The 25,932-nt window shown below is 37.8% G+C and overlaps 1 protein-coding gene across 2 annotated transcripts in view; it reads left to right on the top strand.

Annotated features, from left to right (window-relative positions):
* Window positions 1–10,125: 10,125 nt before the first annotated feature.
* Window positions 10,126–25,932, top strand: part of ANKRD13C (ankyrin repeat domain 13C) — a 61,395-nt gene continuing 45,588 nt past the window's right edge. The window contains exon 1 of one of the 2 annotated variants that reach the window (XM_016216793.2): window positions 10,126–11,087. In XM_016216793.2, coding sequence (XP_016072279.2) covers window positions 10,643–11,087 — 445 coding nt within the window. In that variant the 5' untranslated portion in view covers window positions 10,126–10,642. The remainder of the gene's footprint in view (window positions 11,088–25,932) is intronic. The other variant, XM_016216791.2, reaches the window with a different exon arrangement.

Genomic DNA, 25,932 nt, shown 5'->3' with positions numbered 1-25,932 from the left:
ACTGAGGACCAGCTTACAGACTATAGTAAATCCATTATAGCAAGTGACAGGATAGAAGGCTCTTGACTGTCTGCCAGCTTTCCCCAAACAATAGTCGTCTTGCATTCCCTGAGCCAAATGTTCCTAACAGTCAAGGAACCACAGTAGTTTAGATTTCAGCCATAGGGGGGCCTCAATACTCAAATGATTGCTAGACTTACTTTTGTTATTTTTCTACTCTTGATATTGCTTCAAAATGACCCAGGTAATACTATTTTGGAAACTGCAAAAGTAGAATTCGAAGATAAGAATTACCTGAGAGCTGGAAATGGAAAATTTGAGAAGTGGAAATAAATAAGAGAGTGCATCTGGAGTAAAGATGGTATCCTCATGATACCTGTTCCATATACTATTTTTCCCTGTGCCAAGTGCTCCAGCTTCAACTATTCCCCACTGTCTCCTTTTTCTTCTATTACTGAGAATGAGGAAATGCTAAGAAGCAAAGACTCTACAAAACAACTTAAAATCAGAATTGAAGGAAGAGTACTGGTAAAATTAATAACAATATCCAGAAAACAAAAAAAAAACAGAAGAGAGAAAACTTAAAGGTGAGAATCCATAGTAAAGAAAAGCTGAATTATTTTATTAAGGTAATAATGCACTGGATTTTATATACAAGGTTATGAACTGTTAGGAAATCATAATCTTTAGTTAGCAGCACATGGACTTTAAGGGAATGAGTGAAAAGTGTGCAAACTGAGAAGAAAATATAGATAACAACACAATTTTTACTAGATTCCATAATACAAGTGGTATCAATGCATAATACCTACCATATAACAGAATAATGCCTACTATATTCACCAAGTTTGAATTTATAGACATACAGAGCAGTTTTTATAAACTTACCGCATATACCTAAGTGTGATTTGTACAAGCTGAGGAACACTCACAATGTGCTAATCCTAAACAACAAAAACAAGACCTAGTTTTAGTGACACATGATATTGAGACCAAACTTTGCAATATAAACCACAGAAGAGAACTTTATTTCAGGTAATGATTTCTAATCTACACACTATGAGGTAGTAAGATTTATGATTCCATCTAATTACTGGTTATAAAGCAGAGTTTATATAAAAAGTAAAGTTATAGCATGTGTCAAGAATGTTCAATAAACCAGCCCATTATTAATTAACTTAATTCCTAGAACAAATATTTACTGAGGGCCCATTAGTATCAGGCACTGGGCAGGGGCCATGGATATTAGGGTGAATATGCCATATCTCTATACTTTTAGAGTTTATATTTTAATGGGAGATACAGAAAAGTAAGTAATGGTGAAGGAGCTGACTGCTCTGGAACTACCTAAAAGTATCCAAGCCAAACATAGATTAGATGCCAGAGAAGCTTTCCTGAAGATATTGACAACTAATGTGAGACTTAATGACAAGAGGAAGGAAGGTGGAGCTGAGTTCTTGCTGAAGGGGATAGTATGGACTAAGGCTTGGAGAACTTTTAGCTAAAATTGTTCAACATTACCAGACTATTGTTTACAAATTGGAAATGGCAGGAGGAGTAAACAGGACCAGTGAAACCATGAAAGGGTTTGTAATCCATGTTTGGTTCTTAGAACTTTATCTAGAAGGCTATTAAAGATTTTAAACATATTTATTATAAATACTTGACATATACAACAAACCTAATCATATTAACAATCTGTATATGCACCACTAAGCGTAAGATATAAAACAAAAATATCCTTTAAAAAAGGAAAAACTAAAAATACATACATAATACAAACACACACATGATGGAATTTCTTTATGCCTCCTTGTGTGTTATATACCATTGAGTCGCCTCTGAGTCCTAGGGACCCTATGAATGAGTGATGTCCACAATGTCCTGGCTTCAACAGCCCTACCCAGATCCTGTAGACTCAAGCTTATGGCTTCTTTTATGGAGTCAATCCATCTCATATTTGGTCTTCTCTTTACTTGCTGCCTGATATTTTCCCCCCAGCACTATTATTTTTGCCCAAAACCCTGTCGTCTCATGTTGTGCCTGAAGTAGGACAACTTCAGTTTTGTCAGTTTTGCTTCCAGTGATGTTTCAGGCTTAATTTGCTCTAGGACCCTCTTGTTCACCTTTCTGGTGATCCAGGGTTTCCATATCATTCTCCTCCAATACCATTTTTCTTTCTTTTATTATGTGTTTTTTTTTAACTTTTAATTTTATTTTGTATTGGTTTGAAGTGTACAGCTTAGTGGTTAGACAATCCTATACTTTACATAGTGTTTCCCTCAATCTTCCAGTACCCCAACTGGCACCATACATAATTATTATAATGTTATTGACTATATTCCCTATGCTTTACTTACATCCTCGTGACTTTTTTTTTTTTTTTTTTTTAATATATCTTGCTCTGCCAGGCATGGCTCACTGATTGAACATCAACCTAGGATCCAGGAGATTGCGGTTCAGTTCCCGTCAGGGCACATTCCTGGGTTTTGGGCTCAATCCCCAGTAGGGGGCGTGCAGTAGGCAGCCGATCAATGACTCTCTCATCATTGATGCTTCTCTCTCTCTCTCTCTGAAATCAGTAAAGATATATTAAAAAACTACAACAAACTAAATAAAAAGAGGCTCACAGAAACAGAGAGCAGACTGACAGCTGTCAGGGAGGGGGGCATTAGGAGCCTGGGTGAAAAGGTGAAGGGATTAGGACAAATTGGCAGTCACAAAAAAGTCATGGGGATATAAAGTATAGCATAGGGAACATAGCCAATAATATTGTAATAACTATGAATGGTGCCAGGTGGGTAGAATTATTGGGGGAATCATTTTGCAAATTATATAATTGTCTAAGCGCTCTTCTACATCTGAAACGAATATAAAACAATATTGAATGTCAACTGTATTTGAAAAATAAAATTTAAAAATTGTTTAATCTGAAATTCAAATTTAACTGAGTGTCAAATTTAATTTGATAAATCTGGCAATTCGAGGGGTGAAAGGATGTGGTTTCTTTGCATATGCATGCATGAATGGAAAATGGGAGACAGTTTCAAACAATAGTAGCCTGATCTCAGGTATGGCCAGTGCAAAATCGAGAGATCAATTTTAGAGCTATCTCAGAGTTATAAAGGTCAAGATTTGGTGACTGGTTGAATGTGGGGCTAAGGGAGAAGGAAGAATTAAGAATAATGAAAGTGATATACAGGTATGGCCACTGGTATTACTGATGGAGGTAGGTTCCATATTACATTTGCTGAGCACTGACCCTTATATCTACCTATTGAGTTTTAATCTCTTCTTTCACTGAAAAGCCCATTCATCTGTGTCCTATATTTTGTAACGAGCCTTTGTTGGTGATCTAAAAATAATTTCATTTGTAAATGTTGCACTTTGTTTTTTCTCTTTCATCTCATATTGATTTGTACACTCATTATGCTCCTGGCATCTTTCCTCCCTCCTTCTCCTGTGGTAAGTCTGTGTGTTTCATCTGTCTCAGAGGAATTGCTTCCTTCTGGAACTTCCACAGCTATTAGTTCTGGGTTTCCTTGGCAACTCGTCTCTCTGATTTTCTCTGCTTACTTAATAGAAATCTGACTAAATCACTAATAATTACTGATCAAAAATAGTAGAAGGAAAGTGACTGTCATTGCCTCTGAGAAAGGAAGTGTGCAGATGTAGAGAAAACAGAAAAACACCAAAACCTAGGGAGATAGATGTGAAATGTGTAAAGAAGGCATTGATTTATAGGATTTGTTACTTCCATTTGTCAGTGTACTGGTAGTAATGTTGTCAGGGGATATTCAAGGTGATAATTTCATTAGGCTGGCGGCTGTATCATCTATCCTAAATTCTCCAAGGCCTAGTTCAACCAATATGGAGTGTAGGAAGTTATATTCTAGATTATTGTGAAAATATGAAACACAAACCTTCAGAGAAGAAGAAAAAAAGATGGAGACTAAACTTGCTCTAATGTTTACATTGGAAATATATCAGTATACAACATAAGGAGACTTGAGTAAGATTAGGAACTACCATTCTTAATTTTAGGTTCGTTGACACATTTGTAAAATATAACCAATGAGGTTTTATTACTTTGTACAGTACACTCTATATTTCATACTGTGATACTATCCCTTTTATTAGATGAAAATACCAGGGTAGGGATTAGGTGCTCTGTTTATCTAAAGCTAAAACACATACATACGTTTCTGCTAAAATTCAGAAATATACATTGTTAGAGCCAGGCTTAATCCTCTAGTTGTTGTCGGGTACTAGTGAATTGTAAGGCATTTAACAAAATCCTCATTAAAAAAGTTGAAAGACACTTACCAGAAGGTATTTCTTTCCACTATTCAAAGCAAATAGGTCATTATTTGGATTCTTAGTCACTCCAGGAGGGAAATTAGTAAGTGCAGTCTATAGGACCAGAGTGTTACCTAGTAAATTCAATAACTGAGTTACATAGTTGAGTTGTTAGATTGAATTCTGTATTGATAACATTTGAATAAAAAGTAAATATTTTGTAACAGTGAAGTTATTTATTGATTACATATTAATACAATTAAAAATCACAACATATTTAATCATGTTTAGTCCAAGACATTGTGATAACATTTTTTTGTTTTGTTTTTTACCCAAGTCAAATTTCATTTTAAGTCTCTGGCTGCAGCACTTTTCCTGACCTCTCTTGAGTTGGTTTCCCCATCATCTTTCTCACCTCATTCTCATTATGAAATAATTTTGCAGTTTTGAGGCTTGGCCCTACACCTCGGAGCTCAGAAATGAGTGCTCACTGCGCAAAGCTCATCAGGGTAAACTCTGCCACCGGGATTTGTTTAGGCATCTCAGGCCTGGTTTGGAGGGAGTCCTCTTATGGATGTCAAGCACCAGACTTTTGTGGTCAAGGGTCCTCCTTCAGGATCTGAAGGTGGGCGCACGTGGCTCCTGTTCCTGCTGGCAGCCATCTGTGTCCTTGAGGGAAGCGGGCCGTCAGGGGGTGTTCCAAACAGGGGAAGGTTCATGGAGAGTCACCGAAAAACTGACATGTGGTTTGGAGACAGTCACCCATGAAAACATCTCTTCGCCTTTAAGTTATAGAGGTCAATACATCCCCTTAATTTAGGCCAGTTTCAGTTGAATTTACTGTTACCTGTAAATGAAAAAAAAAGCAAAATGTTATATCTCCTCTTGGGCCTCACATAAGCATCCAAGAGGTTAGTAGTCAACTTCAGTGTAGTCAGATTGGGATTATTTAAATGTATTTAGCATCTTGTCTCTTAGTTTATAGCTGTCTTGGTACATTGTAGATACCTTGGGGTTTTATGTTCTAATGTTTGATTAATTCTACAACTGTTATTAATACTTTTAAATATGTTTTTATTGATTTCAGAGAGAGGGAGAAAGAGAGAGAATTTGAATTAGAGACAATCATTGATTGGCTGCCTCCTGCACCCCCCTATTGGGGATCCAGCCCAAAATTTTAGCATGTGCCCTGACTGGGAATTGAACTGTGACCTCCTGGTTTATGGGTCTATGCTCAACCACTGAGCCACACTGGCTGGGCTGTTTATTATTAATATTAAGCACTATTTTACTATCTGTCAGGCAGTATGCATACAGCAGTGATAAACATAGTTCTAGCACTCACAGAGCTCAAAGGACTAGTTAAGGAGGCAGACAAGAATATCAAAGAGGGATGCAAAAGTTAAAATGGGAAATCTGAAAGAAGGCAAAGGAGAAGCACCTTACTCAGAATGATGGGGTGTTGGATAGGAGAGAAGGGGAGGAAAGGGCAAGTGTCATTAAAGACTCCTAAGAAAGAGTTACTAACTTTTGTTTGGGCCTCTTTGGCAGTATGGTGAAGCCTAGGGACCCACTTTCAGAACAATGGTTTTCTTTTCTCTCCTCTCTCCTCCTCTCCCCTCCCCTCTTTTTTCTTTTCTTTTTTAAATATATCTTTATTGATTTCAGAGAGGAAAGGAGAGGGAGAAAGAGATAGAAACATCAGTGATGAGAGAGAGTCATTGATCAGCTGCCTCCTGCTGGCCCCTTACTGCAGCAACCTGGGCATGTGCTCTGACTGGGAATCGAACCGCAATCTCCTGGATCCTAGGTCCACGCTCAACTCCTGAGCCATGCGGGCCAGGCAGGACAATGTCTTAAATGCATACAATACCTTGGGTTAACAAAAAATATATAGTGTATTAAAAAAGCTATTAAAATAATTTTTAAAACAAATTTGTGATATAATAATATATGTGTTTCTTTATTAACTCATTAAAGAACAAGATCTAGTGGTGGGCATAATTATTAACATAATTTTGAGGTAGTGATGAATGTAAATGATATTTTGAGTGATCTAGAGCAACTGTAATGTTATATGAAAATATCTGTGGTTTCTTTTGGTTGCAAAAGCATAGGTATTGCTAACATTATGTAGTTTGTGGCCTACATTCATAATAGGATGTGCTGAATTTTTATTTAGAGGTTTAGTTTGATTTAATTTTCTGGACCCCTGATTTCTATACCAAGTTTAAAAAAAACAAAAAACTGGTGCTAAGAAGAGATAAAATTTGAACAAGTTTTAGACAGGCTAAAGGAAGTACCTAGGTGAATGAAACAGAAATGAGTGTGGGACATATGGAACTGATGTGCAAAGATATGAAGGAGGCATGAGAGAGGCTAAGCGACTGTCAGCAGATTGCATTGGTTAGAATGAAGAATGAATTTGACGTTGTGATAGTAGGTGAAGCTGAGAACACTGGTAAAATCTCATATGGGTTGATTTTACATTACGGTGATTAAATGTGATCCTGTCTTTATTGTGTTTAAAATCCTTTGCAAACTTTCCATTGCCTAGTGTGGGGTCCAGAATGAGTCTCGTTAAGATGTGCCTCTGTGGTATGCACAATGTTTTGGGCTGAAGGCAACTTAACCTCAGGTTCAAGAGAAACTTCTGCCTGCTTCCCTTAACTACATAGAAGAATTTGAATTAGAGGCCTTGCCTATAAGAGATTATCAGAGAGAACTTCTTTTGATCTATCTATAGGGTAAGGCAAACTTCTATAGGTCTGCTTTTCTTTTTTTTTAAAAAATTTATCTTTATTGTTGAAAGTATTACATATGTCCCCCTTTTTTTCCCCATTGACACCCCCCGCCTTCCCCAGGCCTTCACCACACTATTGTCTGTGTCCATGGGGTGTTAGGCATACATGCATATAAGTTCTTCGGTTACTCTCCACTATTCCCCAATCCCTGCCTGCCCTCTGAGATTCATTAGTCTGTTCCATGCTTCTAGGTCTCTGGAAGGTCTGTTTTTCTTATATCATCCTGTAATCATCCTTTGAAGCCTGGAAGGCACCTTACCTCATCCCTAGCTCAGGATGTCTTAGGTAATTAATCATCCTTTCTATCTCTGAACCTCTCATGCCTGTGGGGTTTCTGACTCATGTATGAGAGGTTCCCATACATATGTAGGTATTAAATATGGTTATTTTCTCTTGCTAATTTGTCTCATGTCTATTTGATTATTAGACCAGCCAGAAGAACCTTGAGGGCAGAGGAAAGTTTGTTCCTCTCTCACACTAGCATATATAGTCCAAGTTTTTTTCATACAGTTGCTTTTTATAATCTAGCCCACCCTTTCCTTTTTTCTTTCTAGTCTCATTTACCATCACTTTTCCCATCACATACTATGCTCCAGTGATTCTCGATATCATGCTATATTTATACATACTATTCTCTTTACCTCTACTCATCAGCTGAATGGCTGCTTTCTGTGCCTCAGCTGCCTCATCTGTAAAATGGGGATACTAAGTACCCCATAGACTTGTGGGGATTAAATCAACAGTTATTGAAACTTGTCTGGCCTGATACATGGGAAGCTCTCAATAAATGATAGCTATTATTATCTATAATATCTTTTTCCCTTGCCCAACTGACCAACTCCTATAGATATATCTATATCGATACATATATTTAATATGTCTTTATTGATTTCAGAGAGAGGGAGAGAGATAGAAACATCAATGATGAGAGAGTCATTGACTGGCTGCCTCCTGCACGCTCCCTACTGGGGATCAAGCCCTAAACCCTGGGCATGTGCCCTCATCGGGAATCGAACCTCAATCTCCTGGATCATAGGTTAATGCTCAACTGCTGAGCCATGTGGGCCGGGCCCTGTATATTCTTTAAAACCTAGTCCGGACATTACCTTTTCCTGAAAGATTTCCTGCTCATCTGATTTTCATTTCCTCCAGATATAACGAATAATATTCTCTTCTGTATTATATCAGAATCTCACATAATTTCAATTCTTGTATTTTTTCACAATATCATTTCCCCTATTACACTGTGGACCTCTTAAAAGTAAGAGCTGAGTATTATTTTTGATGTCTATAGTGTTCGATTTTTTGGGGAGGATGCTTAGGAGTTTCCACACTTGTCCAAGAGAGGCAACTACTAATAAGGTACTTAAAAATTCTGGATCCAGTAATACTTTATGGATATAATGGTAGATAGACTAACTTGGCTCATACTCTCATAATCTGTCATTACTTCTTTAAAAATTAATTTATTATTTTTCTGATTAATAAAAATGTAATACTTTGTAAAAAGAAATTCAAGCAATGCAGGGAATATATGATTTAACAATTCCATCTTCCACAAATAATGACTGTTCACCCTGTGTGATTTATATATTGTCCAGACTTTTGTATTCAAATATTAACATATTATTATATTTTATTATTATTATTCTGTTTCCCTGTTTCTAGAGTAGCCCCCTTGTAATCTATTCTCAATACATACTTTTCTAAAGTATGAGTGAGTGAATGGCTTTTCTAAAAGGCAGATTTCATCATGCTGTTCCCGTTTACCATCCCTAAATGGCTACCCATTTCTTTTAGGATAAGTCTAAATGTTTAAGATGACAGAGTCCTACATGACCTGATCCTTTCTTATTTCTCTAGCCCTGGAATCATACTTGACTGTGTTGCATTCCAGCTTTGAGGCACTGAGTTTTTTCAACTATCAAGTGAAGATTAAAAATAATACTTATCACAAGGAGATAATATATAAAGTGCCAAGCATACTGCCTGGTCTGGAGTTAACAATAAATATTGGCTATTGTTGAAGAACAAAATATTCGTGCGTGTGCGTGTGTGTGTGCGTGTGTGTGTGTTCCGAGTAGGATCCTTTGAGGTGCTAATTGGGCAATGCTTGAACGTCATTAGCAGAAACTCCACGCCACGCCCCACCAAAAAAATTTAAAAAAAATTTAAAAAAAGGAAGAAGGGAAGAAAAACTGATTTGAATAGATTTAAAAGAAGATGGGAGGTGAAAGCCTGAGTGGCAGGGGGCAGGAAGAGAGGCCAGTTCCCACAGAGGGGGTTTTTTTCCGGGGGGGGGGGGGAGGTGGTAATAAAAATGCAGACAGAAGAGATTTGAGAGCAGCAGCTGTCGGAGGAAACGGGGCTTTGGAGAGAGAAATGAGTAAGATCTTTAGGACATTTTGCTAACTTCCCTCCACTCCGGTTCCCCACAGCTTGAGTTATTTGGTCAAAGCTTTATGGACGTCAGGCTTACCTTCCTTTAGAATTTCACGCTGAGTCGAGACAGCCCACGATGAGCCAGGGCTTCCAGTTACACAATCATATTTGCCACCCTCCTTCGTCCACGGCCCACGCACACTCTGACGCGTGCCCGAAATTGATTCATCGACAAATATTTGCGTGACCTTCCGTCTCCCCGTCTGCTGAACAGCCTGTTTTCCAAGGTCAGCCCCTAAGCTCTCGTATGGTGACTTTTCTGACACTCCAACCCTAAAATGTTCCTCTCCTTTTTTGTGTGTGCAACTTAGCTCCCCGCATCCACTTCATTCCTCGTGCAGTTAAATATGAAACCCAGTTGTCTATCTTCCTTCCTCCGCTGAGCTCCTTCGAGCCAGGGCCGGCGTTTTAAACACCTACTAGCCCCGCGCCCGGCGCGAAGTAGCCGCTCAGCGAACGTTGATTGACTGGACGTCCCGTGCATCTCGGTGACATCACATCCTGTGTGCGGGGGCGTCGCTCTGCCCTCTGCGGGAAGCCTACAGGTCGGAGGCTTTCGGTCACTGTTAATTAGATGCATCAAACCTCCGCGGCCACAGCGGGTGCGGCTCCCCGTCTTCTGGCTCGGAAACCCCAGCTGGAGGCGGAATCACGGGGCGCGGCAGGCGTCGGCGCTCCGCCTCGCTCCGGGAATAGACAGAGCGGGGGAGGGAGCGGGCCGCTCACCTATCGCGGTGTTTCCTTTCTTCTCCCTCCCGGGGGAGCTCTCGCGAGAGAAGCCGGAGGAAGATGGCAGTGCCCTGTTTTTCGGGCTGAGGCAGCGGAGGCTGTGGCGGCGGCGGCGGCGGGCACCGGGATCGTGGCGTCGTGGGTCCCTGAGCACTAGCTCCCCCCAGCGAGCGCGCGCTCTTTCGTACCTAGGCGAGAGCCTGCTCTTCTTCCCCCGGGAGATGCGTTTGTCCCGGGTTCGGGGGCTCGCCAGGAGTTCATGCTGCGCCGGAGGCGCCCGGCCACCGCTCTAATCGTCTTGTGCCGCCGCAGCGCCTGCTCCGTCGCCGGCGGTGAGCCCCCCGGACCCCTCTCTGCCCCTGGCGGCGATGACCGGAGAGAAGATCCGCTCACTGCGGAGGGACCACAAGCCCAGCAAAGAGGAGGGGGACCTGCTGGAGCCTGGGGATGAAGAAGCGGCGGCTGCCCTCGGCGGCACCTTTACTGGAGGCAGGGTCGGCACCGGCGGCGGCGGCAAGGGCGGCAAAGCCTGTCATAAGATCTTCAGTAACCATCATCACCGGCTCCAGCTGAAGACAGCTCCGGCCTCCTCCAATCCCCCAGGCGCGCCGGCCCTGCCGCTGCATAACTCCTCGGTTTCCACCGCCTCCCAGTCCCAGACTCTTCTAGCGGGCACCGGCCCCGTTGCTGTCGCCGCAGACGGAGGCATTTGCCCGGCACACTACCCAGTGCACGAGTGCGTCTTCAAGGGGGATGTAAGGAGACTGTCCTCTCTCATCCGCACGCACAATATCGGGCAGAAAGATAATCACGGTGAGGAGTGCTCGCCCCTCTCCACCTCTTCTTCCCGATCCTAGGGTGTGCCTCCCCAGGCCTTTCCAGTCCTAGGCTCTCCTCTAACAGACCCTGCTTTCCTTTGCTCACCATCCGGGCCAAATGCCCGTAAATCTTGACGGATTCAGTAATAGCATGCCGGTGGTCAGGGGATTGGTTCTTGTGGGTGCAAAGGAATGTTTCCTCTTTGCCCGCTTCAAAGTTTCCTGTAAGAAGCCGTTTTGCTTGTCTTTGAGACAGGCCTTCAATGTGTGTTGATTCTTGATTATGAGAAATTTTAGGTTGCCTCTCATCCACCCTGGCTTTCTTCCTTTGTTTATGGAACTATGTTTCTTTGCTTTCTCTCCCCATCTCCCACCTTGGGATCTTGAATTTGGACTTATATATATTGCTCAGCTACCTTCCTGACCAAGTTGGGAGGTTCAGACCCCAGCTTGACTGAAACTGGTCGTGATTCCTACCTGCCAGGTTGTTGTTTCTTTGTTGTTGTTTTTCTGCTTTTAGGAAACTTAGTTTGATACAAAGTATCTGCACTTTGCATTTAAGATGGACTATAGAATGCTTTGATTTTTGAAAGCCACACAGTTTAAATTTCTTGGCAGTTGATAACTTAGAGCAAGTAAAGTGACTTCTGAGTAGCTAACATTTTGTTGGAGTGGAGTTTTGAGGTTTTTGCGTGTTTAAAATAGGCAATTGCTAATATTAATGTTTCCTCTTGATGACTGTGACTAAAAATATTACTGTCGTTTTTCATAGTAACTTCATCAAAGCCAATATGACAAAATGTAGTATCATTTGTTATTCAAAGGCTTTATTTCTACTTTTTGACTTCTTGACTTGTCAGCTGATTTTCCCCCCCAGTTTTTTTAAGTTCTAAAAACAATGTGATTGAGTTGACCTCTAAGCAAAGTAAATTTATTAATGAAAATGAATGTAAACACTGATATTTTCAACATTTCATAAATAGACCATTTTAACTGGGTAGGTGGCAAATGATGCTCACTTTGCTTTTAACTGAACATGACTGTTGCATACATTCAGTTAGAACACACTGAACTCTGCTCAAAATAATATAATACATTGATAAAATACTTGCCTGTGGAATAAGCTGTCAATTCCATTGGACTCTAGGCTTCTTACCTAAAATTAGGGCAAAAATTGAGCTGAAGTAAGATTTCTGTTGGTTGTTTTTCAACAACTGCACTTGAATTCTGAATTTAGTGATATTGTAATAATATCACTACCTGTCATTTATCATAAATCAAATACCTGGAAACTGCACCCATTTTTTCATTCCTACATATAATTTATTTAATTATTTTACTATTGTTGCAATTAGCATAATAATATTGCTTGTTGATTGTAATTATAATTTACTCTTTGGGAAAGAGTTGCTAGTGGGAGAAGTGTTGTAGCTATGGGTCACTAGTCAATTATTAAGAAGGTTTTCAGATTTGGTCTTCATAGTAGTTGTTTTATTTTATGGCCATTGCCTTTGAAAGAAAGATTCCTTCTTAGAGTTAATTCCTTTTTAAATAAGAGGTAGATGAATATGACTAAGTACAATAGTATGGTATGTTAGAACTGATTTTCTTCATTGATCACAAATGGTACTGAATTGCAAGATTATTGGGCTTCCATATTCTATAATGCAACATTTAGAAGCTGGTTTGTTAAAATACAAATTCTTTTCAAAGTAATTGGAATCCTAAATACCCCTAAACGCTTGCCCTTAGCCCACTGAAATTTACTTTTTAAGTTGCCTTGATATACCAAATGTTTGCATTGTGCTTAGCTACCCTTATATTTGTTGATGTTTCTGATGGATGTAACCAGTGATTTGCATACCTGTGGAATGTTTAATTGTTTTTTTTTCCTTCAGTATACATTCTCATGTCCTGCAGTCACGGTTCCTAGGAAGAGTAGCTTATATTTAATATGGTACTTCTTTAATCCCCTTTTCCTCTATAGCTGCATCATTTCCTCATTATATTTTGTTACTTTTACTCTTGATTTTTAGTAACCTGGATACTTCATTTAGATTTTTTAGAATATTTTCCCTTTCAAATTACAAAAGATAAATGCTTCTTTAAGTCACCCAGACAGAAACAAGCTATATATTATATTTGGATTGTTGTAACATGACAGGTGCATAGCAGAATGGTACACTCATACCAGTGCATAGCAGAGCCATACAGTCATACCATGCCATATCACATAGTTTTATATTCACTGTAGAGATTCCTTCCACATTATAATGATGAGATGATGATGGTGGTCATCATCATCATAGCATCATAGATAGAATTTATTGAGTGTGTCAGCACTATGCTGAGTGTTTATACACATTATCATATTTAATTCTCACAATAACCTGCAAAGCAGATAGTTTCATCCTTATTTTAAAGAAAACTTTCCTAAAGTTGCATACTTAGGGTAAGTTGCAAAGATGAGAAATGCACTAATAGCTAGGACTCCAAAGCCCATGATCAACCTCTTTATAAATATTTCTGTTGATAAATAGAAAAGATATATTGCAAAGAAGTCAATTCTAATGTGTATGTGGCAGTTTACAGCAAAGTGTTTTAATATATATTTTCCCATTTAATGGTTATAGTAGGCGTGTAGAGAGATTCTGCTATTGGAGAGCGCTCATAGTTTTTCTACCGAGCCCAAATCTCTCACTCTTGTTTGTTTTGTGTCTTTTTTATTTAATGGCACAGATAAATGGGCTACCTTGTTCACATGATAGTCATTTAGATATTTGACAAGAGCTATCATGTTCTCCTTATCATCAGGTAAACATTCCTAACTTCTGGATCCATTCTTCATATTACATTGTTTACGAAGTGCTTAGAGTGGACCCTGAAACACAGTACATGCTATGTGTGTGTTAAAAAAGTAAATGAAAATTTTAATCATCTTCTTTTAGTGAAACTCTGGTTTTTTTAATTCTTCCTTTTTTATTGTTAAATTGAATAGGAGCAAGGATAGAGCCTTTTCTTTTGTGGTAAATTGTTGGTTGAGTATGAATTGCTTTTTTTGAGCTATCAATTATTTTGAGGACTACTGTATTTGGATGTAAACAAATCTCTTGAAATGTAAGTTAAATACAGTAACAGCCATAATATCATATATATATACTGTGTTCAGATATGCCAAATGATTGTGACTCATTGTATATTTAGTAACAGCTTTTTTTGGTGGGTAAAAAGACCCATTACATTAAATGTATTCACATTTATTAAATTTTATATCTTTGATATATCTTTAGTTATATACCATTTTTTTCTTTAGCATAGAATTAAAGTTAAAGTCTCAGCTATTTTTCGCATTGAGTATTAGATTTTCCTGAATAACTTTTAGCCATTGGTAGTTAAACAAAGCATCATGATTTTCTTTTTCACGTTTAGAATTGAGACTGTGAAGCATATGGAAGACTTTCTTGATTTTGACTGCACTTCCTATTTGTTAAACATGTAATTTTACTTTTTTCTTAATTGAGTTACATATCCTTAGAAGTTAAGCACCTTCTCTTGGCCATTAGTCAGAAGCTTTTAGGTGTCAAAAATGAAAGTCATTGATATATAAATTGCTCAAACCAGCCTTTTCTAGTTGATGAACAATTTCTGATCTATTCTGAGAGGTCTGGCAGTTTCTACTGCCTTTAATTACATTGCCTGGCATGCGATAAGCCATTTTCTCTATACACAGTTAATTTTTATTTTTACTGAGTTGTAGTGTAATCATCTTGAAGCTATTTCACACAGTGATTATAGATTTCAAATTTAAAATTCAATTTAGAGTATTCCTGCCAATGCAAGTAACTCATTGAAGTGATAAGGAAATGATTAATGTGTAGCTGAGAATTGAGGCAAATCTATTTGGTGTTCATATGGTATATTTATTCTGACTTATTCTCTATAAGTCTTTAAATTCCCTTTTGATATTATTTTCTCTGTTTTTGTCACTAAAATCTTTATAGTAGGTGATGCAAGAGAATAATGCATAATATGTCTGTATGAGAAGAAATAACTGTAAAGCTAAACTTTGCATGGCAAAAATCTTGAATTAAGCCTCAGGTGAAGTTTTAGCCTGGAGGGTTATGATAGCACATCTTTAAAAGAACACTAGTAGCCCGGCCAGTGTGGCTCAGTGGTCGAGTGTGGACCCATGAACTAAGAGGTCGCTGGTTCGATTCCTGGTCAGGGCACATGCCCGTGTTTTGGGCTTGACCCCCAGTAGGGGGCGTGCAGGAGGCAGCCAATTGATGTTTCTGTCTCTCCCTCTCCCTTCCTCTCTTTCTTAAAAAATCAAGAAAAACATATTAAAATAAAAGATCATTAGTAGTTGTATATCTCTTCTCCTCATGTTTTGTAGTCTTTTCTGAACTTTGTTTTTGAAAAGCAGACCTTGTTTTTCCTTGGAATGGTTCTGGAGACCCAAGATAATCCATTAAAGTGTTACACGCCTTCACTGGATATGAGGGTGATGTGCTGAATCCTGTCACTCTGTTCATCTATTGGGTTGATTCAGTTGATCTTAATGACTATATGGATATGACCTTCTACCTTTCACCTCTTCCCTCATGTGCACCTCCAGCAGAGTAGGACTGTCCATGGGTTAAGTGGTTCTGTTTCCTGATAGCGTCATCATTAGCACTATAGAATGTGACCTACCGCTTAGAATTGTGATATGAACACATCTGCAGAGCTACCTCAGAAGAGAGAGGGGGGAATCCTTTTCTCCTATTTCCTACACTGAGCTACCATAGGAGTTGGAATTCTGACCCTCCACTCTGGGGAAAAAAGGAAGCAGAAATGAGTGATGTGTCCTGGGCATCCTCTGTGAGGCAGAAGAAATCTGGAGTCTCATTGGAGAATTGAGTATGTTTGCCCCAAGTTAATGTCACTATTAAGTCATAGGAATCTAATGCAGAGTACAGTGTAATTGTCAGGATGCTTTGGGTTCTAGAAAACGAATGTTGTTTCTCAAAAATTGGGTGGGGGCTAGGTAGACAGACACTATGTTCCTGTTCATATATATACCATTTATTTCATTGGAGGTGATTTGGAAGAATCAGATTTAGAGCAAGACTGAAGCATGTAAAATCGGGTTAGGAAAAAAAGAAAAGGTCCTTTTTTCTAACTGAAGATTGTGAATGGTGGTGTTGGGATATGTGAGGTTTAATTGTGTGATTTAGTTGCATTTCATCTATTGTTGAGCCTGTTACTCTTATTGAAATCCTGAAGATTATCAGCAAAATGAGAAGGCCATCTCTACACTAGGAAGCAGATCTGAGGTTGAGACCATGCTTCTCTACAAACTGGTTTTTATGAAATTATACTATTTACTAAACTACTGAAATAGGTAGATGTAATAATGTATTGGGACATTACAGTCTCAAATGGGAGACTGCATTTGAAAATATTTTACTTCGAAGGCTCGTATAATAGTAATACCCATTAATAGCAACATCTTGCTCTCACTTTTGGTATTAAGTACCTTACAACAGAAGACATTTCTTGTTTTTGAGGTTTGGATTCAGGACTTCACTTGAGGTTTTATCTGATACTTGAATTTATACTGCCTGTTAGTTTGCTACAAGATGAGGTCTATTTGGCTGATCAAGTCATCTGTAGTTTGCTACTGGTGTAACTGAGTTCAGTGCGTTTGGATTCTTGGTGGTAGATATCTATCAGGCATGTTAATGCATGCTCCCTCTTACTCAGCACTGTACTGAATTATATAAAAGCATGGGTGCAGTCTTGCATATTCTCTTATGTGTATATATCCTTTGGTTGACTTTCTTGTGGAGACCTGCTTTGTCCTGGGGTGAAATGTGTTTTGGAGAGTGAAAACAGGTTTTAACACTATTCTAATGGTTCTTTGTCATTTTTTCCCTTTTCTTTGTTCATTTATTCCCTCATGTAACATATACTGAGCTCACAATATGTGATAAACATTGTTTTAGGTCTGGTTTATAGCAGTGAACAAAACAAAGTTCCTGCCCTCCTAGAGCTTACATTTTAAAGGGGGAAAGGTAAATAATAAACAAACCAAGAAATTTATGGTCATGATAAATATAGAGTAAAATAAAGCAGGATGAGGAGAATAGAGAGGAGAGGGGAGATAGTAAGTATTTCATTGAAGTCAGGTTCAGGGAAGACATCAGTGATAAAATAAATTTTAGCAGTTATCTAAAAAAAGTTAAGGAGCAGATATCTGGCAGAACAGTTTCAGGCAGAGAACAGCAAATGCAGAGAAAGGTACCGTGTTCAGGGAATAGGGAGAAGGCCAGTGTGGCTGGAACAAGGAGTAGAGTGGAAGGAGATAGGAGGTTGAGAGGTGCTGGGGGAACTTTGTAGACCGTTGTTAAAGATTTTGGCTTTTATCTAAGCAACATAGGAAGCAATTTGAGGATTTTGAGTAGAGGAGTAAAACTCTGGCTGTTCTCTGAAGCAAAAACTTGGATGGGCACGGGTCAACTTATGCTATTTTAGTAAGGGAGAGTAGCTCTGGAAATAGAAGGTAGATAGAGCTGGTTAGGAGTTGAAGACAGACTGGATGTAACATGCACATGTCTGAGTTTTATTTAGTATATAGTATAGTAACACTTATAAGAGAAAATGCAGAAATTCTCCCTTACTCCTTGCTTGGATGAGACTTGAAGGTGTCTGTAGAGGCTGGAGCTATGTTGGTTCTAGTACTTGTAATTTCCTGCTTTGCTCCCAAGTTAGGGGGCACATCAAGTCAAAACTGTTTTTGTGATAATACACAGCCATCGCTTGCCTTTCTCTCTGTGCTGACGTTTTTTGCTCATGGTACAAAAGCAGTAGTGGATAAAATTGTTAGAACCTTAGCATGCATCAAGGCACCAGCCTGCCAGTAGACATGCAGTTTTAATTAAAAAGGCCATTTTTCTTAATGTCTTTGATGAAGCTGTAGAAATTATTAATTTTATTGTCTTAATCTCAAGTACATATCTTTTTGATTTTCTTTAACATAATATGGATTATGCATGATGTTGTTCTGCATACTAAAGAGAAAATAAGGGAAAACAGTTGTATAGTTGCTTGAGTTGTAAGCCAAACTAGCTGCTTTTGTCACAGAACCCCCTTTTTACTTGGAAAAAAAATCCAGTTTACAGACAAACAATGGTTATTTCAATTTGGATATTTGGCAGACATTTTTTGGAAAATAACTGAAGTGAGCCTGTGACTTCAAGGAAAACAATCGACAGTATTTATTGCCAGTGAAGAAAGTCAAACTTTGAAACAAAAATTAGTATTTGGAAAAGATTTCTCACTTTAAGCTTTACAGTTTCCCAGTATTTAAAGACTGTACTGATTAGATTGGTGATACTACCAATTGTAATTTTTATTTATTTATTTTTTATATATCTTTTATTGATTTCAGAGAGAGGAAAGGAGAGGGAGAGAGAGATAGAAACATCAGTGATGGGAGAGTCATCGATTGGCTGCGTAGCCCGCAACCCGGGCAAGTGCCCTGACCCAGAATCGAACCCTGATCACCTGGAACCTAGGTCGATGCTTAACCGCTGAGCCACGCCCGGCCAGGCAGTAATTTTTAAAATTTTGTATAGTAAAATGGTTAACATTTAGAAGATCTGCGTAACTCAGTCAACCAGTATTTTTCAGATGATCAGTGCATGATGTTACAAAATCATATATCGGTAAAAGATCTATTTAAAATACAAGAGAAACCAATGGATTTCAATTTAACAAACACAGTACAAAAAGTTATTGATGTGGTTTTAAATTTCATATTGCAACTAACCTTTAAGACATAACCATTTACTAAGAGTTTTGTAGTGTCAAAGAATATACCCAATTATTGGAAAAGGCTATCAAAATACTTCTTTTTTCAATTGCATATATTCTGAATCTGGATTTCTTTATATACTGCAAACCAAAACAACATTTATACCAACTGAATGCAGAAACAGTAATAAAAATCTTTAAGCCAGCCATTAAAGAAATTTATTTTAATTTAAAAAGGTTTTATACGTTTTAATTGACTTTTTAGAGGGAAGAAGGGAAGGGGGAGAGAGAGAGAGAGAAAAGAAAGAGAGAAACATCTTTGTGAGAGAGAAACATTGATCGGTTGCCTCCTGCATGCATTCTGACCTGGGATGGAGAGCCCACAACCTGGACACGTGCCCTGACTGGGAATCGAACCAGTGACCTTTCAATGAATGGGATGATACTCAACCAACTAAGCCACACCAGCTATTTTAATTTTTAAATAAAGAATTTAAAATAACACCACTTTTGCCCTAGCCAGTTTGGCTCAGTGGTTAGGGCGTCAGCCCGCGGACTGAAGGGTCTTGGGTTTGGTTCCTGCCAAGGGCACGGTACCTCGGTTGCAGGCTCTTCCCTGGCCCAGGGGCAGCGCATGCGGGAGGCAACCAATCGATGTGCCTCTCTCACATTGATGTTTCTTCTGTCCCTCTCTCTCTCTGTCTCTCTTTCTCTCTCAAACCCTTTCACTCTCTCTGAAAAGCAGTGCCCCTGCTCAAGATTTTTTAATGCCTTCTCCACTTAAAAGCTTGTATTTTTTATCATAGTTACAAGGCCCTGCATGATTTGGCCTTGCCTACTTCTCTGATATAATCTTGTACAAACCTGTCAATTTTTCTATGTTCTGGCCTTGTTTTCTTTCAGTTCCTTGAATCTGACAGGTTATTTCTGGCCTCTGTCTGGAATGTTTTTCTTCTCATTCTTTGATTTCTTAGTTCCTACTTATCTTTTAGATCTCATTTAAAAAATATATTTTTACTGATTTTTAGAGAGCGTGGGAGAGGGAAAGAGAGAAAAGAAACATTTGGGTGAGAGTGAAACATCACTTGGCTGCCTCCTGCATACCTTACCAGGGATCGAGCCTGCAACCCTGGCATGTGCCCTGATCGGGAATGGAACCAGCAACCTTTCGATGCATGGGACGATGCCCAACCAACTGAGCCACATCAGCCAGGGCAGATCTCATTTTAAACATTATCTTTTTATAGAGATTTTCCTGACCAAAGTATCAAAAAGTATGTCTCTCTCTATTATTTTCAGTCCTATCCTTTGTTATTTTTCTTAACACCTATCACAATCTATTTGTTTTATTTTTCTCTTACTCTCTTTTATGAATATAAGCTCCCAGAGAGCAGGAATTATTTTTAGCTTGTTAATGGTTGAATCTCTTAATGTCTAGCACTGTGTCTACCACATAGTAGTGCTCAGTAAATATTTACTGAATGAAAATGGATTTTACTTCTGGGTAAAATGTTGTAGAAATAACAAAACCTATGAACTCTTCTGACTCGTTAAAATACAATAATGCCACTACAATCAAGTAAACTAGATTATGAGAGAAATTTTTATTAACAGTAATCTAATGTGATTATATACAGAAATTATATTGAGGACTAACAGGTGTTCTATCCTGGAAGCAATATAATATGACACAAAACCCTTCGTAGATTTGATTGTCTAGATATTTCATATAAATGCAGTTACACAATATGTGGTCTTTGTGATTGGCTTTTTTTTCCATTTAGCACATTGTTTTCAGGGTTCATTAATGTTGTAGCATGTACCAGTGTATTTCATTCCTTTTTATTGCTGAATAATATTTTATTGCATGGGTGTATCTCATTATATTTATACATTAATTAATTAATGGACATTTGAGTTGTTTCTACTTTTTGCCCATTATGAATGATGCTGCTGTGAGTACTTGTATATAAGTTTTTGTGTGTACATGTTTTTATTTTCTTAGGTATATACCTCTTGGTGGGTCATATGGTAACTCTATATCTACTATTTTGAGGAATTGCCAAACTGTTTAAAGTGGCTGTGCTATTTTACTTTCCCAACAGTAGTGCTTGAGGATTCCAATATCTCCTCCTTGTTGACACTTATTATCTGTCTTTTTTATTATAGGCATCCTAATAATTACAAAGTAGTATTGCATTGTAATTTTGAGATATATTTCCTTAATGGCTAATGATTTTAAGCATCATTTCATGTGCTTTTATTCGCCATGTGTATATCTTCAGAGAAATGGCTATGCAGACTCCATGTTTAAATCATTTTTAAATTGATTTTAGAGAGAGGAAGGGGGAGAGAGAAAAAGGGAGGGACAGAGAGAGAGAGGGAGGGAGAGAAAGAAACATCAGTGTGAAAGAGAAATATCATTTGGTTTCTTCTTTCCCATGCCCAGACTAGGGATCGAACCCACAACCTGGGTATGTGCCCCAATAGGGAATTGAACCCACCACCTTTTGGTGTATAGGACGATGCTCCAGCCAACTGAGCCACACCAGCCAGGGCCTTTCCTACCTTAATTTTTTTAAAAATTATTATTTAGTTGAAGAGTTTTTTATACATTCTGGGTACAAATATATGACTTGCAAAGTATTTTCTTCCTCTCTGGGTTGTCTCTTCACTTTCTTGGTGTCATCCTTTGCAACACAAAACATTTTAATTTTGATGTTCAATTTATTTATTTTTTTGTGGCTGTACTTTTGGTGTATTTGAGAAATCATTACCTAATCCAAGGTCACAAGGATATACTCCTTTGTTTTATTTTCTAACAGTTTTATAGTTTTAGCTCTTACATTTAGGTCTATGATCTATTTGAATCTATTGATGTGTATACATATATCTTTATGCAAGTACATACTGTATCAATTACTGTGCATTTATAGCAAGTTTTGAAATTGGGAAGTGTGAGTCCTTCAACTTTTTTTTTTTTTAAGATTGCTTTAGATATCTGGGTCCCTTGGATTTTTATATGAATTTTAGGATTAGCATGTCAATTTCTGCAAAAAAGCTGGAATTATTTGATCCTGTAGTCTAGTACCCCAAGCAGATGTAAGTCTCTGGAGGATTTGTTTCTTAGGCTTTTATAGAAAGAGTTTATTAAATATCATATCCAGTGTATAATTAAAGATGATCAGCATGATAACTTAGAAGCTGAGCAACATGAATGAAAACAAGGGAGAAACAGTAAGAGAAACAGACCCATCAGAGCCTCATTATGTTCTTGGGGGTAAGAGACAAATTTACATGCTTTATTGGAGAAGTGGAAACTATAAAAATTTAAATCACATATTTAAAAAAGAACCAAGTAGAAATTCTTAAATGGAAAATATAACTGAAATCACAGTTTAGATCCTGAAGAAGACAGAGAAAGAATTTAAAAAAAAAAAATTGTCGGAGAACTTCTACATTAATTGAACCCCAGGAGAGGAGATAAAGATGGGTCTAAAGCTATATTTGGAAAGATAATTGCTGAGTATTTTCTAAAATTGCTGAAAGACACCAATTCAGAGATCCAACCGAAGCAGACTTAAAAGAAAGGAATCCACATTGGAGTGAAATGTCTGGGGGAAAAAAGGTCACATTACTTTCAAAGGAGCAGTAGAAAGTCCTGTAGCTAGCCTCTCAACAAAGAGGAAACCATAGGGCCAAACAGAATGCTCAAGAAAGTAACAGCCTATCAAGAATTGTACCCTTGCCCGGCCAGGCATGGCTCAGCGGTTGAGCGTCGACCTAGGATCCAGGCGATCGGGGTTCGATTCCCGGTCAGGGCACATGCCCGGGTTGCGGGCTGCAGCAGATCAATGACTCTCAAATCATTGATGTTTCTATCTCCCCCTCTCCCTCTCCTTTCCTCTCTCTGAAATCAATAAAGATATATTTTTTTAAAAAAAGAATTGTACCCTTAGTACAATATCCTTCAAATCTGAAGTTGAATGGACATTCACAAACAAAAATCTGAGAATTCACTTACCAGACCATCACTAAAAGCAATACTGAAGGATTTATTGCAGATAGAAGACAAATGATTCTGTTGAGAGGTTAGAGATGTAGGAAGGAATGAAGAGCAACAAAAATGGTAAGTAAATCTAAATGAATATTGATTCTATAAGGTAAAAATAAAACCATGTGGGACTAGATGACAGCAGCATTAAAGCCTAGATAAAGGGAATGAAGTTAGTTTTCTAAGTTAATTGCATAACTCTGAATGGGGGTAATGTACTATTTAACATTAGACTTTGATAAATCAAGGATGTGTATTGAAACTCTAGAGCTGTGCTAATAGCTAAATAAAGTGCAACAAGCCATATATTAAACTAAATTTTTTAAAAGCCACATAAAATAAAAAGTAGACAAAATTAATTTTAATAATACAGTTAACCTAGTATATCCAAAATATTTCAACATTATGATCAGTATAAAACATTATTGAGATATTTTTATATTCTTGTTTTTCATACTGTCTTCAAAGTCTCACGATGGCACATGTCAGTGTAGACCACCCACATCCTAGAGACAGTGCATCTCTAGGATAACAATGAAAAGAATAGTGAAATAAAAAAATATATTTTTCATCTCATAGATAAAAAAACAAAATGGAATGATGAAAGTAATCATCTAGAAGAAAGTAACAAAGATGAGAAAAAGGAACATAGAACCGGCAGGGCAAATAGAAAACATAAGACAGGGTGGTAGATTTAAACTCCAATATATTAGTAAGTATACTAGGTAAAACTGGATTAAATGCTCCAGTTAAAAGATAATTATTGTTGTACTGTATGATAAAATACCTCACTACGTGCAGTTGGAAACACATCTGAAATGTAATGACATAATAGTTGAAAATGAAAGGAGTGAAATATATATTTCATATAAATATCAATCCAAAAAAGTTGTTATAGTTTTATTAACATCACAATAGGTTAAAAAGCAGAAAACACCTGAGGTCGAGATGCTTCATAATGAAAAATAGTTTATTGGACCAAGAAAATATAAAGATTTGATTTATACTTAATAACATAACTTGAAAATATATCAAGCAAAAATTGCTAGATCTACAAGACATAGAAAACTCCAATTATAGTGGGAGATTTTAAGATTTCTCCTATAATGACAATCTGACAAAAAGACAGTAAAGAGAAAATAAACAAATGGGACTGCATCAAAATAAAAAGCTTCTACACAACAAAGGAAATCATCAACAAAACAAAAAGGGAGCCCACTGTATGGGAGAACATACTTGCCAATGACACATCGGATAAAGGGTTAATATCCAAAATATATAAGGAACTTATACAACTTAACAAAAGGAAGACAGACAATCCGATTAAAAAATGGGCAGTGGACCTAAATAGACACTTCTCCAAAGAGGACACACAAATGGCTAAGAGACATATGAAAAAATGCCCAATGTCACTAATCATCAGAGAGATGCAGATTAAAATCACGATGTATCACTTCACACCTGTCAGAAGGGCTCCATCAACAAGTCAACGGACTACAAGTCCTGGCGAGGGTGTGGAGAAAAGGACACCTAGTGCACTCCTGGCGGGAATGCAGACTGGTGCAGCCACTGTGGAAAGCAGTATGGAGGTTCCTCAAAAGATTAAAAATTGACCTGCCATTTGACCCAGTGATTGCACTTCTAGGAATATATCCTAAGGAACCCCAAGCACCAATTGCAAAGAACTTATATACCCCTATGTTCATAGCAGCGCAATTCACAATAGTTAAGATCTTGGAAACAGCCCAAGTACCCATCAGTAGATGAGTGGATAAAAAAACTGTGGCACATTTACACCGTGGAGCACTATGCAGCTGTGAAGAGGAAGGACCTTTCGGCCTTTGGCACAGCATGGAGAGAACTAGAGAGTATTATGCTAAGGGAAATGAGCCAGTCAGAGAAGGACAAGTACCAAATGATCTCACTTATATGTGAAATATAATAAAAGAAACTGATGAACAAAGTGGATCCAGAGACATAGAAGCTTGAAATAAATTGAGGGGATCTTGGAGGGAAGGAGGGGTGTGTGTGTGGTTGGGGAGAGATTAATCAGGGAACTTGTATGTTTATGGGCATGGCCCATGGATGTGGACATTGGTGTGGGGAGGGCCTGAGGGTGGGGTGGATGTGGAGTGGAGGGGATCAATGAGGTTAAACGGGGGACATCTGTAATGGTCTCAACAATAAAGATAAAGTCAATATAAAGAAAAATATGAACAGAATTAAAACTGGATCCAACAACTGCAGGTTACATGTTCTTTTCAAGATAGAGGAAGAATTTATAAAAATTGACCAGATTTGGCCATACAACAAATCTAACATGTTTCAGAGGATTGAAATTATGTTGTCTGTTCTCTGGTCACATTGTAATTAAGCTAGAAATTATTAATAGGATAAAGACATATTGGGAAAAAGGCCAAAAAATCAGTCATCTAAGAATTCATTTCAAGAATTTTGAAAAAGAACAACTTAATTTGCTTAATTTTCCAATTTAAATTTATTTTACCCAACTACAGTAGAAGAAAGGAGATAATAAAAAGAGCAAAAATTATTGAATTTGATAAACATTAGCAATATACCAAAGCTTTGTTCTTGAAAAAGGTGCATAGAATTAATAAACCTCAGACTGATCAAAAGACAAAAACACACAAATGCCAAATATGCGTGAAAGTGGGGCATCTATATATTAATTCTGAGGTTATTAATGTAAAAGGATATTGTTAGCAAAATGCATACCAATAAAGAACAATTTAAATGACACGGACAGAATCCTGGAAAATTTTAATTTCTCAAAATGAATACAGAAATTAGAAAACATAAGTACCTTTGTCATTATTAAAGACAGTGACCTGATGATAAAAATGTTCACTCAAAGGAAACTCCAGGGCTAGATGGTTTTACAAGTATATTCTTCTAACTATTTAGGAGAAAACACCCAAACCTTTCCAATTACATTATCTAATCATGGAAACATTTGAGTTTGCAA

Source organism: Miniopterus natalensis, chromosome 9, assembly GCF_054644295.1.
Source record: "Miniopterus natalensis isolate mMinNat1 chromosome 9, mMinNat1.hap1, whole genome shotgun sequence".
In the NCBI taxonomy this organism is placed as follows: Eukaryota; Metazoa; Chordata; class Mammalia; order Chiroptera; family Miniopteridae; genus Miniopterus; species Miniopterus natalensis.
Note: the sequence above shows the minus strand (reverse complement) of the source record. Positions and strands in the feature narration are given on the sequence as shown.